This window comes from Penicillium canescens (genome assembly GCF_028828765.1).
Source record: "Penicillium canescens strain IBT 15451 chromosome Unknown utg000004l_segment0_segment0, whole genome shotgun sequence".
NCBI lineage: Eukaryota > Fungi > Ascomycota > Eurotiomycetes > Eurotiales > Aspergillaceae > Penicillium > Penicillium canescens.
In genome coordinates, this window is record NW_026703966.1 from 4,447,163 (window position 1) to 4,464,191 (window position 17,029).

At 48.5% G+C, this 17,029-nt stretch overlaps 7 protein-coding genes across 7 annotated transcripts; 3 read left to right on the forward strand and 4 right to left on the reverse strand.

Annotated features, from left to right (window-relative positions):
* Nucleotides 1-2,066: 2,066 nt before the first annotated feature.
* On the forward strand, nucleotides 2,067-2,357 carry N7446_007053 (uncharacterized protein; the record flags this gene model as incomplete). Its single annotated transcript, XM_058515799.1, has 1 exon — nucleotides 2,067-2,357. One exon carries the CDS (start codon nucleotides 2,067-2,069, stop codon nucleotides 2,355-2,357), a length of 291 nt encoding a protein of 96 aa, XP_058372977.1.
* Nucleotides 2,358-2,639: 282 nt separating this feature from the next.
* On the reverse strand, nucleotides 2,640-3,166 carry N7446_007054 (GFA family protein; the record flags this gene model as incomplete). The annotated part of the gene is made up of 4 exons (XM_058515800.1): nucleotides 3,013-3,166; nucleotides 2,861-2,946; nucleotides 2,669-2,779; nucleotides 2,640-2,645 (listed from the first exon to the last, which is right to left on the reverse strand). Exons 1-4 carry the CDS (start codon nucleotides 3,128-3,130, stop codon nucleotides 2,640-2,642), a joined length of 321 nt encoding a protein of 106 aa, XP_058372978.1. The 5' UTR covers nucleotides 3,131-3,166.
* An 840-nt stretch (nucleotides 3,167-4,006) lies between these two features.
* N7446_007055 (uncharacterized protein) lies at nucleotides 4,007-4,805 on the reverse strand (the record flags this gene model as incomplete). Its single annotated transcript, XM_058515801.1, has 3 exons — nucleotides 4,007-4,284; nucleotides 4,381-4,731; nucleotides 4,790-4,805. 3 exons carry the CDS (start codon nucleotides 4,803-4,805, stop codon nucleotides 4,007-4,009), a joined length of 645 nt encoding a protein of 214 aa, XP_058372979.1.
* A 2,348-nt stretch (nucleotides 4,806-7,153) lies between these two features.
* On the forward strand, nucleotides 7,154-8,052 carry N7446_007056 (uncharacterized protein; the record flags this gene model as incomplete). The annotated part of the gene is made up of 2 exons (XM_058515802.1): nucleotides 7,154-7,318; nucleotides 7,369-8,052. The coding sequence occupies 2 exons, from the start codon at nucleotides 7,154-7,156 to the stop codon at nucleotides 8,050-8,052; spliced, it is 849 nt and encodes a 282-aa protein (XP_058372980.1).
* Nucleotides 8,053-8,379: 327 nt separating this feature from the next.
* Nucleotides 8,380-9,876, reverse strand: N7446_007057 (mannose-1-phosphate guanylyltransferase; the record flags this gene model as incomplete). Its single annotated transcript, XM_058515803.1, has 4 exons — nucleotides 8,380-8,406; nucleotides 8,460-9,635; nucleotides 9,709-9,765; nucleotides 9,817-9,876. The coding sequence occupies 4 exons, from the start codon at nucleotides 9,874-9,876 to the stop codon at nucleotides 8,380-8,382; spliced, it is 1,320 nt and encodes a 439-aa protein (XP_058372981.1).
* Nucleotides 9,877-10,881: 1,005 nt separating this feature from the next.
* N7446_007058 (putative dynamin GTPase) lies at nucleotides 10,882-13,556 on the reverse strand (the record flags this gene model as incomplete). Its single annotated transcript, XM_058515804.1, has 5 exons — nucleotides 10,882-11,093; nucleotides 11,151-11,292; nucleotides 11,350-11,904; nucleotides 12,024-13,438; nucleotides 13,499-13,556. The coding sequence occupies 5 exons, from the start codon at nucleotides 13,554-13,556 to the stop codon at nucleotides 10,882-10,884; spliced, it is 2,382 nt and encodes a 793-aa protein (XP_058372982.1).
* Nucleotides 13,557-14,664: 1,108 nt separating this feature from the next.
* On the forward strand, nucleotides 14,665-16,806 carry N7446_007059 (lysine--tRNA ligase KRS1). The gene is made up of 2 exons (XM_058515805.1): nucleotides 14,665-14,916; nucleotides 14,982-16,806. Exons 1-2 carry the CDS (start codon nucleotides 14,695-14,697, stop codon nucleotides 16,638-16,640), a joined length of 1,881 nt encoding a protein of 626 aa, XP_058372983.1. The 5' UTR covers nucleotides 14,665-14,694; the 3' UTR covers nucleotides 16,641-16,806.
* Nucleotides 16,807-17,029: the final 223 nt, after the last annotated feature.

Here is a 17,029-nt window from a genome sequence, read left to right on the forward strand (position 1 = left end):
CGCATTCTTCAGTCTTTGTTGTCTTGTATAAAAAGACTTTGTCAACCTCTGTATATCCTTTGAAGACTTACCGAAGAATCTTATTTGTTCAGCTATTTGTATCCTCTTTGTCCCCTTTGTTGTTCTACTCAAAGAACTTAAAACTTCATTGTACGAATCCATTCCTCGAAGAACACTCAACGGTCCGGCCCAGGTATAAGTAGCAGCCAAGTCGCCGTTAATTTCCTCGACACACAAACCATCACACGTCGTGCTTCATCATCTGATACAGCACAATTACCTACAGACCCACTATACCTTTGATATCCATCCAAACATTCTCATTCGGTTCTTCGCGCAGCATTATATTGTTTATCTGTCAGTCATATTTCCTACACTCTCATCTACTAACCATGCATCCTTATCTATAGATCTACCTGCTGATACTTGGCACCTTAATTTTGGGTCTAGCAATTATGATAATCATAATTCTTGTCAAGGAGTGGAACCAGTGTAAGTTTGCGCAGTTTTGGCCGAGACTGCCAGCCACTGGCCCTCTAGACCTCGAATCTGGTCTCGGTTCCAGTAAGGAATCGACGGTGGTTGATGAGATCGAGGCCCGTTGGTCAATTGATCCTATCCACATCATCGAATTTTCGCAGTTGCCGGGTTCGATGGCCGCAAGCTGCTAAGGCCGGACGACTCGATGTCTACCTCATCTGAGGTAGCTTGGACATTTCAGATCATCTCGGTTGCAGTGGGCTAGCCCCAAAGCCCTTACCCGATACTCTATCTTTCGAGGCGGCTCACCTTGATGGATTGGAGTGGGTAGGGCCATCAGCGATGGACTTGCAGTTCTTCGCAGTGCTGATGACTAGTAACCCTTCGGGTGAAGCTAAGACAAGTCCTTGATACCCATGAATTTTTACTACTGCTTTTAAAGAATACCTATCATGGCTTTGTATCATAGTTTATGAAGACACGGCCACAAAATCGCAATGATTTGCGAACTCTTTATGATACCCTTACAAAGCTACAAAATATTACTCGGAGTCCAAATCCAACTCTATACTCCCTCCATTTAATCCAATCTTCCTTCGAGTATGTGGGGCTCAATCTGGGTTCTGTCGGCCTTTTCCTTCATTCTTCTTTGTCGCCTTTGTTTGCTAACAAACACAGACATCCTTGATAAATCACAGCTTGCTTGCTCTCAGCCCCATGAATTTTTGAATTATTTCGCGCCGTTCTCAATCCATCATGTCTTCCTCTTTCCAATTTGCATTCCAGGAGGATCACCTCACATATTTGTGTGACAGCCTGGCTGGCCAGGCCTGGAAGCATCATTATATATCCACAGGATTATGTCTAGCACTTAACACCTTTTGAGGAGAGCCTCTTAAAATTAGACCAAATCATTTGAAGCAACTTTAAATAATCAATTCTGGTAGCATCGGAGGCTATTCTCATTTCGTTCTGTTATACTCGTAAGTTCATTCTCATTCTTCATCTATTCTTTGTCCACCCTTGACCTAACGCCTTTGAAGTTAGAATTTTTACTGTAACCGTAACTACCTAAGTATTCAAGTAACGACAAAAATAGCCCAAATCACGTGGTTGATCGAGTCATCGCAGCTATATTCTGAGTTCTTACTTCCTCTGAAAGTCGATTTAAACATTATCCCACTGACTTTTCTCGTCTCTGTACATTCATGCAATCCCTAGCCATGGGAATCCAGTTGCCTTCATCAAAATGCTACCTCGAGCCTATCGATCTACACAATGAGTGCCAATTCAACGAGATCAGAAGGCAGCGCATAATTTGTGGATGGGATTCAGACCTACAAACCTTACAAGACTGGAAAGAAAAAGAAAACATAAAAAGATTGTTTTGGATCACCATTCCTCAACCCAGTACCGGAAACGAGACTATCCGCGCTGGTCATATATCACTCGATGCATCACCTGGATTACTTGAACCCGACATCGCGCCCGAAAACAGGACCGAACTTTCTATCAGCTCTTTCTTTATTTTGCCAGAATATCGTTCTCTGGGACTTGGAAAACGAGCAGTAAAGTTAGTGGAAAATATGGCTACCACTGAGCGATTTGGAAACCCACGCTGTCGATTCATTACACTGACAGCGTTGAGTAAACGGTATGTTTATGATGAGGCACCAGAATGGCGAGGCGTATGGGCGAAACTAGGGCTTTCTCCGCCTTCGTTTAGTACTCAAGAATGGTATGAGGGTCTTGGGTATGTTGCCTGGAAGGAGGAGCCTATTACAGAAGAGAAAGGGATAGATGGGCAGGTTATCTTGCTGTGGGAAGCGTTCATGAGAAAGGATTTGCAGTCGAACATTGATATTGAGGTCAGCTGAGGATTTCTTGAGCAAGCTGTATACCTAGCATCTTTTGGTGTGATATGAGAAGAGTCAAAAGTGTCTACAGAGCTACCTGTGCACCCATAGACCCATGGGGTCCTACATTGTACATGCCCCGAGGTGTAGATATGCTTGGCTCCACATAACACACTCGAAAGCCATATGGCTCTTCTCTCTAGCCGGCATTTATCCTTTTTCCATTGAGTTCTTCAATCTTCATTGTGCTGAAATCGACATCCTTCAGGGTCCGTCCCTGCTCCTCCGTAAGCCAACGAAATGCTAGAACTATGGTATATGTGGGAACTTACATTCACAGCCACAATATCTTTGTATTCACCATCAAGAGCTCGAAGGTAGACACTAGTCCCGCAGTTAGGACAGAATCCGTGGGGATATTTCATGGTTCCGAAGCGGTACTCCTATCTCTAGTTGTTAGTTATGCGTCGATTTGGATCAGAATATAAAGGAAACCAAGAGTAATAGGGAGACAAGATACGAACCTTGACAGCATCGTCGCTGTTATGGAACGTAAGATTGGCCTTTTGAACATAAACCATAATATAAGCGTTGATACTGCAGATCGAGCCTTTATAAAATCGAACGTATTAGCATTTAATCACCACTCTGTGGACCCCAAAAATTATGTCTATACAATTGCAAGTATTGACAACCTGCTCTCCTATAGGCGAGGAGAGCTGCGCCGTGAAGCTAACTTGTCCACAGTGGCAACTGCCATCATATGAGCTGAAGCTGTCTTGTGTTTCCGACATTGTGAGTGTGAATAATTACGATCTTGAACTGTCAAGATTGGAGCGTATGAGGATGGGATTTGAAGAGTTGGGGTACGGTGACGGCTTATATTGCTACGCCTTAGCTTCAGCCCCTCCAACAGGCAGCATCATTGCTCCAACAACTTGCCAAGCCCGGGGCTCTTTTGAATGGCCTGCAAATAGACTGTTGGTGTGGCTCCGTGCTGAACTGTAATTGCAAATACGAGCTACCGGCAGATATTGTTTATCCAATCGAACTGCGAGTGTCGGGGACGCCTCGTATATAAATCTAGTGGATGACGCATAAGATCGCGGTGCCATCTTGAGACGCGAAGTTGATCTAAAGCGACCTGGAGATCTTTGGGTCCTTTAAAGGCATAATTGGTTTCCTTCGCCATAGTATATGCCTCAAAAAGGATACAGCGACATGGCCGGGCTATCACAAACGGAGGTGTTACTTCGGGGGAACGTCTACGATAGCCTTGAAATTCAAGCTAGAGTAACTTGAAAAGTTGACGAGACTATTGTTCGAGACTCAAATCAGAATATCTAGACTTCAACGCGATTGAAAATGATGGCTATGTGTATCGCGATTATCATCATCAAAACCTTCCTCGGTTGGTAAAGTGATGTGCTGGTACCAAGAAGGTAAAGAGATGCAGAAAAACAAATGTCTCAACAGCCACCCAATATGCCCTTTCTATGCTGTTCAAAATATACACAAAGTATGGAAAAACATGGATAGTCATTCACTTCATACTAAGTAAGGCAAAACAACCCGGTATGCTTCATCGTCAACTTCATCTTCACTTCGTCACAAAAGACCATGACTAGTCCTTGTGTATGCATATCTCAACTCCAACCATCGCCATTCCCTCAGCCATACATACCATCCCACTCCTCCTCCTCATCCTCTTCAACAAGCTTCTTCCGCGCCTCAGCCTTCTCCCTCTGCTGCTTCGCGAAATCCACCCGGTCAAGCGGGCACGTTCCGCGCAGACGTAGCCAAGGCCGCACACATTCCATATCGAAGCGGTGTGTAGGGTGACAGGGTAGCTGCACGACGAGCGGGTAAGGATCTTCCACGAAGGGGTTATTGCAGATAGGGCAGATATCGGATTCTTTAAGCTGGGCTTTGGGGACGCGGTCGAGCACTGTAGGGATTGAGCATGGTTAGCAAAGTAGCTCTAAAAAAAAAAGAGGAAATTCCCCGCTTAGAGGAACTGGTCAAGCCCAGGGAAACATCTTACTATCGCAGAATTCCTCATTAACACCCTCCACCTCACGCGGTGGTGTATCCGCCTGTGAAAGAAGCGACTGGATCATCGTGGTCAACAAATCTTGGCTGTGATCCGTATCGCCGTTGTCGGTGCCTTCTTGCGCGTGCGTGTGCGGCTCTGTGCCCGCATCTCGGCGCATCATCTCCAGCGCTTCGGCAAGGGAGTAGAATGCTGCACTGATGTCTCCTGGCACGGGCACGGCATGGGGTCTGTGGTCTGGGGCGGGTGTGATCTCGGAGAGGGCAGAGAAGAAGGTGGAGAGGTCGGGGCGACGGCGGCGTGGGGGTTGGGCCGTTGAGGGGTCGGTTGTATTGTGTTCGACTAGAAGAGGATAGTAAGCTTTGTGGGTTTCTCTGAGGGATGGCTGAAGAGCTCGTACTTTCGTAGGTCGACATGGTGGGCTGTGGAGGAATCTCAAGCTTTCGGAGCTGGTTTTATGGGCAAGAGGGCGGGGAAACCCGTCTGTGACACCTGTGATTGTTTGCTTGTTGCACCTGGGATTGGGAGATCGTGATGAGGAAGGGGAACTGCGAATGGGAGAATAGGAAGAATAGGGAGAATTGGGGGAATTGGGGAATTGGGATGTTGGGGTCCCGAAGGCAGCAGATCGATAACGCGGCGGTGGGCTTGTGATCGGCGCTTCAAAGTATACACTTCAACCTCACTTCAACTGCTTGCCCTAGATAGTTGAAGTACAATGGAACCCTCCTCAACATCTTCGCATTTACATTTATTTATATATATATATACTTGAGTATTGTTGAATGAGGGTTGACAATCTCATCAACAAACAAGATACTACCACTGACTTATTGAAAGGTCTACAGACCCTGCAATCATAACTTAGCTCACTTCTAGTTTGAAATCTTTCAAAGAGGAGGTCCATACCGTGTCCGATTGTAATTTGCAATATCCTCATCAAGCACTAAAGTACCAGGATAGGATTTCGATATCCAAGGTAGACGGAATTCTCCCGTGAATCGAATTTCGTATTCGGTGAGATCATTAGAAACCTTTATTGAGGGGACTATGTCACAATCTTTGCAGCTCATAAGTCTCAGGGGAATGAATTGATTGTTGTCATCCCGTATCATCTCGAAAGCATCCATATAGGGACGTAGCATGATTCATCTGGCACTCCGGCAAGGCCTATAGTGATCGATATGAATAGAGTATTCAAAATCAAAAATCACCTCCTCTGTCCAAGTGAGAGAAACGGATATTGTAACCGTATATGCTAGTCTTCCGCTTGAGCTCTTGTATGTGCATTGGTGCCACCTTAGAATACACTTTGTGGTATCGAGCGCGGGGACATATAATTCAAATTTCCTACAGTGCGAAGCTCATCACAGATGCGCATCATTCTCTTGAGTTATAATTTGAGACACGGACCGAGCACAATAATGCCTGGCCATAGACATCGACGTCGGGTTGTTGGTTGCGGATACCAGCCAGAGTCCGGGTCGGATCCATCCAAGGGATGTAATTACTAATTTAATGAGTGCTATACCTCTAAGATACGCATAACAGTATTTCCGAGAGCGAGATTCCTGGAATAGCCAGGACCACCAGCCTTGAGGTTGAGACTCGTGCCATCTCAAAAACCGAGATCGTGTTTTAAGGCAAAGGTCCGTGTCCAGTCTAGTGGGTTAAGGATACCGAAATATGGGCACTTTCAATATATATCCGAATTGTTGGTAAGTCTTTTGCAGCTCAATGCTAAGCAAGCTTGTGCGACTTAAGGCAGGTATGGGAAGATTAAGTCCATCAACCTTGGCGGGAGGTGAAGAATCGAAGGCTCTGGTGTTTTCTTATAAAAAAAGGGCTTTGCACATCATGATCACAGCTATCAACCTGGTGGCTAACCAACTAGTGATTGCAGGCGAGTATATCAGGATTATCTGGATTGGGGGAGTAGATGAGATAGAAGAAAAGGCAGGTGCGTTTCAAACGTCATACTGACCAGGGAACTTCCCTCATCGCCAATTTCTATTCCAATATCAAAGGGTTTGGTAGGGCCGTGGATTGGAAAAGTACATAAATCCATAGCTAGGTAGACTCCCGATCTCGGGACCTTGGGTGCCCCGAAGCATACTGAGCAAATCATGAAAGGAAAATGCAACTTGATACGGGGCTTCAATTGAGTATAAATTTTTCAGCTGGGACTTCGGACTGATTCTCGACTTCTCGATACTTTGCGGTGGCGACAGTTGCCCCTGTCAACAATGTGTACATCTTACCCATGTGGAGCATGATCGGCAGGACGGGATTCGGTCTGGGGCAACGGTGGGAGCTAAACGCGTTAGTGTTTGGTGTTTACTGTATGTGGCCTGAGGGGAATTGGTATTTGGTTGTGGAAGAATGCTAAGAACCTTGGAAGTGTTGTAGAGAGTTTTGTCTGTTAAAGTGAAACATTCGATCTACGGTAAAAGAGATTGCGGCATGCTTCAAGTATTCCATAGTTATAAGGTTAGCCACAACATTCTCACAGTTCGGTCTACAGAGTAATTGAACTTAGTTTATTTACCTTGTTTCTGCCTCTCCCTTTATATGTATTTAATAGAAGTGTCATTATTATAGCCAAGTGTTTGAAGTGCTAAGGCCATACGCAATGCACAGCCCAGATCGTTTATTAATAGCGCCGTGACGCACGCCCGTGTGGAGCGCCGATCATATTTACCTTCAGGTCTTTTGTAGGGGCTGCTCTGCCAGTTCCATCTTTTATTCTTGCATCTACCTCAAGATGCGATCAAAACCCTCCGTCAAGCCCTCGGCATACCCGCCACTGCCATTCCACGCCATCCGCTTCTTCGGCTTCCTCTCCTCAATCGTGGTCGGCGCAATCTTAGCCGTGTTTATCTACCACCTCCACGCCGATGGCTACAAATTACCATATTCATTCCTAGTGGTAAGCAACACCCCAAATAACCACAGACCCCATAACTAACAAACCTCCAGCTCCTCGTAGCAGCTGCCCTCTCCCTCCTAAACATCCTCCTAACAACCCTAATCCACTGCAGCTGCGGCCTCTCCCCAAAACTCTCAATAACAGCAAACATAATCCTCCTCATCCTGTGGGCCATCTCCTTCGGCCTAGTTTGCTGGTCCCTCTCTGGCACGATAACAACATCCTGCACAACGACACACTGGGGCAACTCAACGGGAATCTCCGTCTGCCGCAGCTACAAAGCCCTCTTCACATTCACGATCATCGCCCTGGTCGCACACATCTCCGCATTATGGCTGGATATTATTGTTCGCCGGCGCCAGAACCGCTTTGGCACTTATGGCGCTATGGGCTCGCAGCCTGGTCTTGATGATGCCGGGGCGTTTGATGTTAAGATGGATGATCATTATGCTCATAATCTTGGTCATGGGCATCAGCGGGGTGGGAGTGAGGCGACCCCTGCGCTACAGGATTTTGATAATTTGCCGCCGGCGAATTCGAGTGCTACTATGCATGGGGCGCAGGGGTATGGGCATGGGTATGAGTATGAGGCTCATGGGGAGGTCGCGCATGCTGGTGATGCGCAGGGGTATTATGGGTATGATGCTGGTGGTATGAGCCATCGCGGGAGACAGGGATATCAGGATCCGTATCAGAGGGAGTATACGGGGTATGATCCTGCGGCGTATCGCTGAGTGATGATGGATTGACGGGGTTTTCTTTCCTTTGTGATGACAGCAAGCGGTTAATTTTATGATATATCTTCCGATTGCATTTGGAGGAATTGGGTCATGAAGGCGCTTTCAAAGGATTCATTTCATTATTGGCATGTGTGATATCTGGAACAAAAGCATCAGGACAAGACAGAGCAAAATGCGAGAAATCAAATCTAACGACTCTTCATTTTGGTTCCAGATAAATTGAAGGGAAAAGACGCTGTAGATGGGCTACGCTCACGAAACAAATATCCATCCAAAAGGTAGACAGATTTGAGGTATTTTAAAGACCAAATAATTGCACGTTTACATAATGACCTCGTTGGCGACGTCCTGTATACAATGTTAGTCAATCGCACGTACAAACGTGTCATGGGGATACTGACCCGCTTGAGTTCCTTGTAAGGCAGGCACACGCAGTTCTGCACGCGGACCTCGTCACCGACACCACACTCCTTACCCAGAATGGTGATGCTCTGCACCTTGATGCCGTGCTTCACGATGCTGGTCGAGTGACTACCAATCGGAATAGGTGTTCCCTCAACACGAGCCCAGGCACCGACACGGCTGCTCCAACCGATGATGGAGTGCATGACACAAGCGTCGTGACGAATCTCGGCATCCTCGAGCACAATTGAATCCTTGATACGAGCACCGGCGCCAACAACGACACGTGGGCCGATCGAGACGTTGGGTCCAAGCTTGGCCGTGGGGTCGACGGTAGCGGTGGGGTGGATATAGACCGGGGGCACAATGGTGGCAGAGGGGGCAGTGAGCTCAGGGGACTCAGCCTGGAATGCCTTCTGGAGGTAAAGGGCGTTGGCGGGCACGGCAGAACCGGCGGTCTTGATCTGGCGCCAGAAGTCCTTGGTCTCGTGCACGAAGAAGCGGTTGCTGTCAGCCAAGTCGGAGAGAATGTCCTGCTCCAGACGGAGAACCTCGCTCTGTTCGGCATCCTCGTCGTCTCCCACCGCGACGAAGGAGGACTCCAGGTTATCGGAGGAGGGGTACGACAGGAGGCGGGGACGGGTTGTGCGACGCTTGATGGCGCTGCGGATAGCAGGGAAGATGCACTCGGTGGCGAAGAGGTACACGCCGCAGTTGATCAGGTTGGAGATGTGCGATTCAGGCTTCTCAACGTAATGCAGGACACGCTTGGTGTGGGAGTCGGACACAATGCATCCGAAGTTCGTCGCAGCGTCGTTGGACACCCGTGTACCCAAGATCACGGCCTCGGCATCCTTCTCGTCGAACAGGCGCATCATCTCGCCCAATGGGAACGAGCAGCAGACATCGGCGTTCAGCACGAGCAGGCGCTCCGGCTTGCCCTTGAGGATCGCATCACGGAAGTGGTACAGCCCACCTGCGGTGCCCAATGCGGTGTATTCCCGCAGATAGGAGATGCGGAATTGGGGGAATTCCTTCGAGGCATCCTTGATGAAGTCACGGAACACGGTCTCATCATAATATCCAACCAACAACACCTCACGCACGTCGGGGACCTTCGCTACCGCCTTCAGACAGTGGTGGATGATAGGGTGGCCGGCGACTTCGAATAGGGGCTATGTGGAACGACAGGTCAGCTCCTTGCTTTGTGCATCCGAAGACACGATCAACTAGCAGACAGGTACGTACCTTGGGCACATCGAGCGACAATGGGCGGAATCGAGTACCTCTCGAGGGACCTCCGACCTGTGGACAAGGTGTCAGTTACGGGAAGGCGGCGATCATTCCGTCACTCACCAAGATCACGGCCTTGGTGGAGGCCTGACTAGAATGCTCCCGCACAGGAACTTGAAGCATTGCGACAAAAGGGTATGGAATATGAGAGAAGTTCAGAAACTCCAAAGTCGAAGAGGCAGATCTCCGCCAAGACGACGCTTTCGGTGGGGGACTCACCTGACATCAACGTTTTACTCCTTTCGGCTTCTACGTTACTCTTCTTTAAACTACTCTACTCTTAATATCAGCCTGGTAATGACGTTGTCGTCAGGTACCTCCACTGTATGAAGGAGCTATTGCAAAAAGACAAAAACAAAAATTTACTATCCCATACTTCCTGGGTAACAGCGTCAAGCTCCTCATTCTTCGCCTTTACAGAATCGTAAAACTTCATAACAATACCCTGCTCCATATCTCTGAGCGGACCAGGTCTGGTGTCCGCCACCAGCAGCCCATGATCTTCCACGTGGCAACGTAGGTTGGTAGTGGTGGTGAAGGGAGCCTGCAATCAGTTAGTAGGAGCCTCCAAACGTTTCCAAGCATCGCAATCCACACGGCACAGATAGTGTGAGCTCACTTTAGGAAGACTAGGGCCCCGCTTACTCGGGCATGATACTCCTGACAGGAGATGCAATGTCAGTCGAGTCCCCGTGATTGCGGATAGAAGAAGAGGTTGGAAAAAGTGGGAAGTCTGTATCCATGTCGGTATTTTAGTGAGAAAAGTATACAAATGTGTGTCCTAATTAGACTCTCAACATACTTTATAAAGCCCTGGCTCTTCGCTCCCAATATCGTGCCATCACCCTTGTACTGGGGAAAGAGCAGCTATACTTATAAAAAGAAGGATGATCCATTTTGGGCACAGATTGGATATTACAAAATTAGATTTTCACTCTTTGATAACAGTCTCCAATTGTATCTCATTCTCGAGCCTGTCTGGATCTATTTCGCTTGTCAAATTGTAGATCTCGTGAGCCATCAATTAGGGTCCACAAACAAATAACTTCCACAGCAAAGCCTCAATGCGCAGACTTGAGGAAGTCACAGCTTTCCATGTGCAGCAACCATGAAATCGATCATGAATGCTTAGAATTCTGCCTCAGCGCGTGCGCATGACGTCCATGCAACATTGCCGCCGGCTTCTGCGGTCTCCGAGTCCGCCATCTCAAGATCCTCATTTCTGAGGGTCGAAATCCATTCTTGGGCTTTCGCGAATTTCTCCCGCTCTTTGTACAACCAAACCCGACGGTTCTGACGCTCGGTGTCTTCGGCCATCAGCACCAGGCAACGCTCGCGTCCTGAGTCAATAAATAATTAGCGATATTTCAACTCCCAGTTCTGTGCTGAGAGCTTACCGTTGTCCCCGAAAATCTGGAGCTCGTCACGAATATTGTTGACCAACTCCGCACGACACTTCCGAATCAACTTGGTATGGGTAGACTGGCACAGCACATCCAGGAAACGCGAACGGGCGATCTCATAGTATGCCAGCGAGCTCTGCATGAAAGAGTTAGTCAAAGGTCAAGTAAAGGGCCTGGCGGTGGGGCGACATACGGCCATCATCTCAATTTCTTGAGCATAACGATCCGCACCAAGTTCTTCCTGAGACATTCTCTTCTTTCTGTCTGAGATCAGCTTCTCGTCCGTCATGTCATAGCCCCGGACTTTCAACCAGACAGTAGCACGCGCGCTGAATCGTCGAGCTTTCAGTGTCTCCAACGCCTGTTTCATGAGAGTCTGATGCTGTATCTGTGCCATTGTAAAGGGCTGCTCATGTTCACTTCGCCAATACTCCTGTGCGTAATTGAGGTGGGAATCTTGAATGGTAACCAGGTATTCCTTCATAATTCTGTCAAGCTCTTGATACAGTCCCGTTTGGTGGTACTGATTGAACTCCTCGTGCAAAGCGCTTAAAAGGATATCCAGCACCAGACGATGAAGGGCTTTGACAAAGGTAGCTGTCAGCTTGCCCCAGTGCTCTACGCTTTTCTTGTTGAGGTTCTCGATCGCGCGGGGATCAAGCTGATTTGGCACTCCCACCGTGTTGGAGCGAACTTTGATCTCTGCCAATGCGCTCAACGTGAAGCGATGGGCAGTTCCTTCGCGGTTCTGGAAAAGAGATGTGTTGAAACTGGACTTCTTGGGGAGGCCGAAGTCGACTTTGACTCAGTTTGCCCCTCGACTTTGACGTCGGCGGACAGTTTTCGCTTTTTGGGCGATATGCTGACCATCAAGATCTCGCAGTCGGAATCTTCTGCGAGGTCCTGTTCGTCCGTAGATGTGGTCATGTCGAGGACTGGGCGCGTCTTCGACAAGGCCAACTGAAAGTCGATGACGACTCTATTCCATTCTTCTTGAAGAGGTTTCTTTGCTGCCGGGGTCACGCTTGAGTTCCCATCGAATATTTCCTGGATTTTGCGCTCAAGGTCTGAAGTCTTTCCCCAAAGAATCCTCTGGACATCTTCAGTCGGGGGATTAGGCAAAGTACTAAGTTCATTGTCGATGGCGTCCACTTTCTCGTCAATCTGCCCAATTATCGAGGGCAGGCATCCCAGAATTTGCTTTCGAAGCAATTCTGACAGAGAGTTTTGGAGCTTGGCAGTTCCGAAAGAGTTGCCATACGCCGCGAGCTCTACGTTCCATGGTGGTTGGGTGAAGAATATGTCCTCCTCCATTCTCGCTTGCGCGTGGCTGACCAGAGGATTGGGGTTGTTTTTGATGACGAAGTACCCATGACCAAGTGTGAACTTCTTCCGGTCCAGAATCTCAAGCCACTGGTCAAAAGACTCAGCATTCGACACGCGATCGGGCTTAGTCAAAACGCCCAGCGTCCTCTCCTTGGCACCTTCAATGTCACGAATGATCCGGGCGGCGCTGGAATTCGTTGCATCATCGGTCATGGTGAGGGTTAAGATCACGATGCAATGTTTTTGCGAGACGTAGTTCTTGACCAGATTCTCAACCAGGCGAACAAGATACTTCTCTCCATCTTGTTCGGTCTGACTTATAACGCCAGGGAGATCATAAAAGGAGAGGTTGGGCAGGCCGGCCCCCGAAATATCCAACCGTACAGCATTGGGGGAAAACTTCACCAGGGCCGTCTTCTGTGTATTTTGATTATTACCTGGGACAAACTCCTTTGTGTCCATCTGTGGGTTCAGTACCGCAAGCTGTGCCCACCAAATGGCATTTTTGACATCATTTTTCTCGAACAGAGTAGTAAAGTGCTCATCCTCATTGCCACCTGAGGCAACCCAAGGCCCCAGTGGCTTTGCCTTGCTGGGAAGCTGTGTTCCCCGGTTGTTTGGCATGTATGTGTAACGGTGTGCAATGTGCATGACGCACTGCCAAGGCCCATGGCTGTCAGACAGGTTGATCTCCATGGGACAACGAGTACAAGTACCCGTATCACGGGGGACTTTGATCTCAGAGATACCCTCGATGAGGGAGCTTTTTCCAGTGCTCTGATCCCCGACAACACAGATTTTGGGAAGAACGATCTTGCTGTCTTCGATGCCTAGGTGGCGGAGATCTTGAATCTTCTGGACCAGGCTCTTCATTTCCATGGCGTAATAGTGAAAGGGGCCTTTCTCGATGGGCTGGTTGGATTGAGCGGGAACATTGTGCCGGAGCGACAGATTCGCTGGGAAGACAAAATGAGTCAGTAAGAAAGGTCTTCGTTCACTGACGATATCACGCTCACAAGTGAAAAATGGATCCATTTCTTCCTTGGTGGCAGGAGATCGACCGGTAGAAGCCATGATGAAATCTGGACCTGAGCAGACAGAAGTTGTAAGTTTCAAGAAAAGACCCCAGGAGACCAGACAGTGAGATTGAAGCTCAACTTGGCATATCACGAAGCTGATATACGTACCAAGAATGAAACTAGAGAATAAGGAAGTTGTACAGGTTACAGACTCGATCAAGTATGATCTAAATCAGATGAACCGTGTGAGGTGGGTGAATGCTGGATGGGGGAGGGATGTAGAAGAGAGAAGGAGAGAGATGATAACGGAGTTAGAGATGGGAGAAGAAGAGACACGAGGTTTAGGGTGATTCCTCAGAGCATACTAGTTGAACAGAGGGATAAAAAGAGGAAGTTGGGGTTTTCCGTTCGTCTTTACTTGGAGACGAGACAGGTAAACAACACAAACCCAATCTGGTGCATCCAGATCTGACCAAAAGCTTGTAATTTGAAATATGTGACAAGGCTTTTGGGAACTTCACTACGCATTCTTTTGCGCTTCTCTGGGATAGGATGGAGATATTAGAATGAACACCAAACCATAACATGAGAAGCATACAGGATTGGTCGAGTGAAGAGAAAGAAACAACGTCAAGGAATATATCAGCATAGTACCTTTTACCTGGATCTCTTCACTGGGTATTCTTGACTATTTTCGCATTATATATTGGGAATTCATCTCTGTGAAATTCTCGAGCTCCCTTCAACAGATTCCTAGTAATTACTTCCCTTTGGAGAGTTTTCAGTGTCTTCCTTCACCTTTCAGCGATATCCCAGTATACTTTCCAATGCATTGCACGTATTCAACAGAAATGAGGTTATACCCGTAACATGAGGTTGTATAGATCGTCTTACCGACCGAAAATGGCATGGCGGGGTAAAACCCCACTGCAATGCCCTAAGCCCTAAGTTCCCAATTTAGTATCCATGAACTGATAGAAATATGAGAAAAAGAGCATAATTAAGAGTAGAACGAGGTCTGTAGCTCATGTGTGATCATGCAGGATTGAAGCCTCAAAGCAGTGAGTCTATGTAGATGAGTCAGAGAGGACTTTCTACTGACGCCCAATCAGGCGGGATGCCGATCCCGCCCAAAAATTCAAGTGTCCCTCCTTCATCCCACCATCCACTTTTGTTTCCTCAACACAGACATTATGGCGGACTCCAACCCTGTTAAGGAGGCTGAGGTCTCTATGGCCAACCTTCTACTCGACGAAGTTACTGGCGAGAAGGTCTCCAAGACCGAATTGAAGAGACGCCAGAAGAAGCGCGAGAATGATGCCAAGAAGAAGGAGAAGGAGGCCGCCGCGCCCCCCAAGGCGAAGGCCGAGAAGAAGACCTCCGCTGAGGATGATGAGGCCAACCTGACCCCTAACGTGAGTGACTGGTGCTGTGCGCGCATGGTGGGGTAATTGAGGCTAATCAAACATGTCTTTTCTAGCAATACTTCGAGATTCGGAGCAAGAGAATTAACAAGCTGCGCGAGACCAAGCAGCCCGATCCCTACCCTCACAAGTTCCAGGTCGACACCGACCTTCGCCAGTTCCTGAAGGACTATGAGGGTCTCCAGAAGGGCGAACAGAAGACCGATGTTACCGTTCGCATCGCTGGTCGTATCTTCACCAAGCGTACCTCCGGTAACAAGCTGAACTTCTACGATATCCGCGCCGAGGGTGTTAAGGTCCAGGTCATGTGCCAGGCCCAGAATGCCACTGGCAAGCCCTTCGAAGAGCAGCACGAGCTCCTCCGCCGTGGTGATATCGTCGGTATTGTCGGTTTCCCCGGTCGCACTTCTCCTAAGAACCGTGACGATGGTGAGCTTTCCATCTTCGCTACCGAAGTCATCCTCCTGGCTCCTTGCCTGCACGCCATTCCCTCCGAGCACTACGGATTCCAGGACAAGGAACAGCGTTTCCGCCAGCGCTACCTTGATTTGATCATGAACGACCGCTCCCGCGACATCTTCCGCACTCGTGCCAAGATTGTCAGCTACGTTCGCCAATTCTTTGATAGCCGTGACTTCACTGAGGTGGAGACCCCTATGATGAACGCCATTGCCGGTGGTGCCACCGCCAAGCCCTTCATCACTCACCACAACGACCTTGACATGAACTTGTTCATGCGTGTCGCTCCTGAGCTCTACCTGAAGATGCTGATTGTCGGTGGTCTCGAGCGTGTCTACGAGCTCGGCCGTCAGTTCCGTAACGAAGGTATCGATCTTACTCACAACCCCGAATTCACCACCTGTGAGTTCTACTGGGCTTACGCGGATGTTTACGACGTCATGGACCTGACCGAGGAATTGATCTCCGGCCTGGTCAAGAAAATCACTGGTGGCTACGAGACCACTTTCCACACCCAGTCTGGCGAGACCTACAACGTTAACTGGAAGGCGCCCTGGAGGCGAGTGGAGATGATTCCTGCTTTGGAGGAGGCTTGCGGCGAGAAGTTCCCGCCCGGTGACCAGCTCCACACCCAGGAGACCAATGAGTTCCTTAAGCGCATGCTGAAGAAGATGAAGGTCGACTGCTCGCCCCCTCAGACTAACGCCCGCATGCTCGACAAGCTTGTTGGCGAATTCATTGAGGAGACTTGTGTCAACCCTACCTTCATCACCGGTCACCCCCAGATGATGTCCCCTCTTGCCAAGTACCACCGCCAAAACGTCGGTCTTTGCGAGCGTTTCGAGGCCTTCGTCTGCAAGAAGGAGATCGTTAACGCCTACACCGAGTTGAACGATCCATTCGACCAGCGTATGCGCTTCGAGGAGCAGGCCAACCAGAAGGACCAGGGTGATGACGAGGCCCAGATGATTGATGAGACCTTCTGCCAGTCTCTCGAGTACGGTCTGCCTCCTACTGGTGGCTGGGGTATGGGTATTGACCGCCTGGTCATGTTCCTTACCGACAACTACAGTATCAAGGAGGTCCTGGCCTTCCCTATGATGAAGGACGACAAGTCCGCTGCCACTGAGAAGTCTGCCGCTGAGGTTGCCGGCGTTGAACCCATGCCCGAGGAAGGAATTCGTATGTTATTAATATCCTGTAATTTCGAAGAGCCCATATCACTAACAATGAATCTACAGCCCACAAATGAATAAAATGATGTCTCCAAGAATTGGATGTTGACGTTTTGAATGCGTGATGGTTCTAGGATTTTGCATGCAGCAGCTGTTATATGAGAAATGCCTCAGATAAAATAGTCTTCAAAAAAATATCCCAGCCATGTTCTAACTTTTTCAAAAGATCTTTGTTTTCGTAGTTGGATGTGATTGGGAGCAATAGCCTTCTTCGGAGAGTCATACTGTACATCAACTGTTCCGCTATAAGCAACCATCGCCTGAAGCACCCTCATGACCCGTACTATATTTCTGGCCATCATCCTGTTTCCTGAGAGAGAGCTTTGAACCTCCTATAGCCATTACTCATGAAATATAAACTACTTTATTACGTTGATTCTCGAGCTATATAAAAGCACAGACCATACATC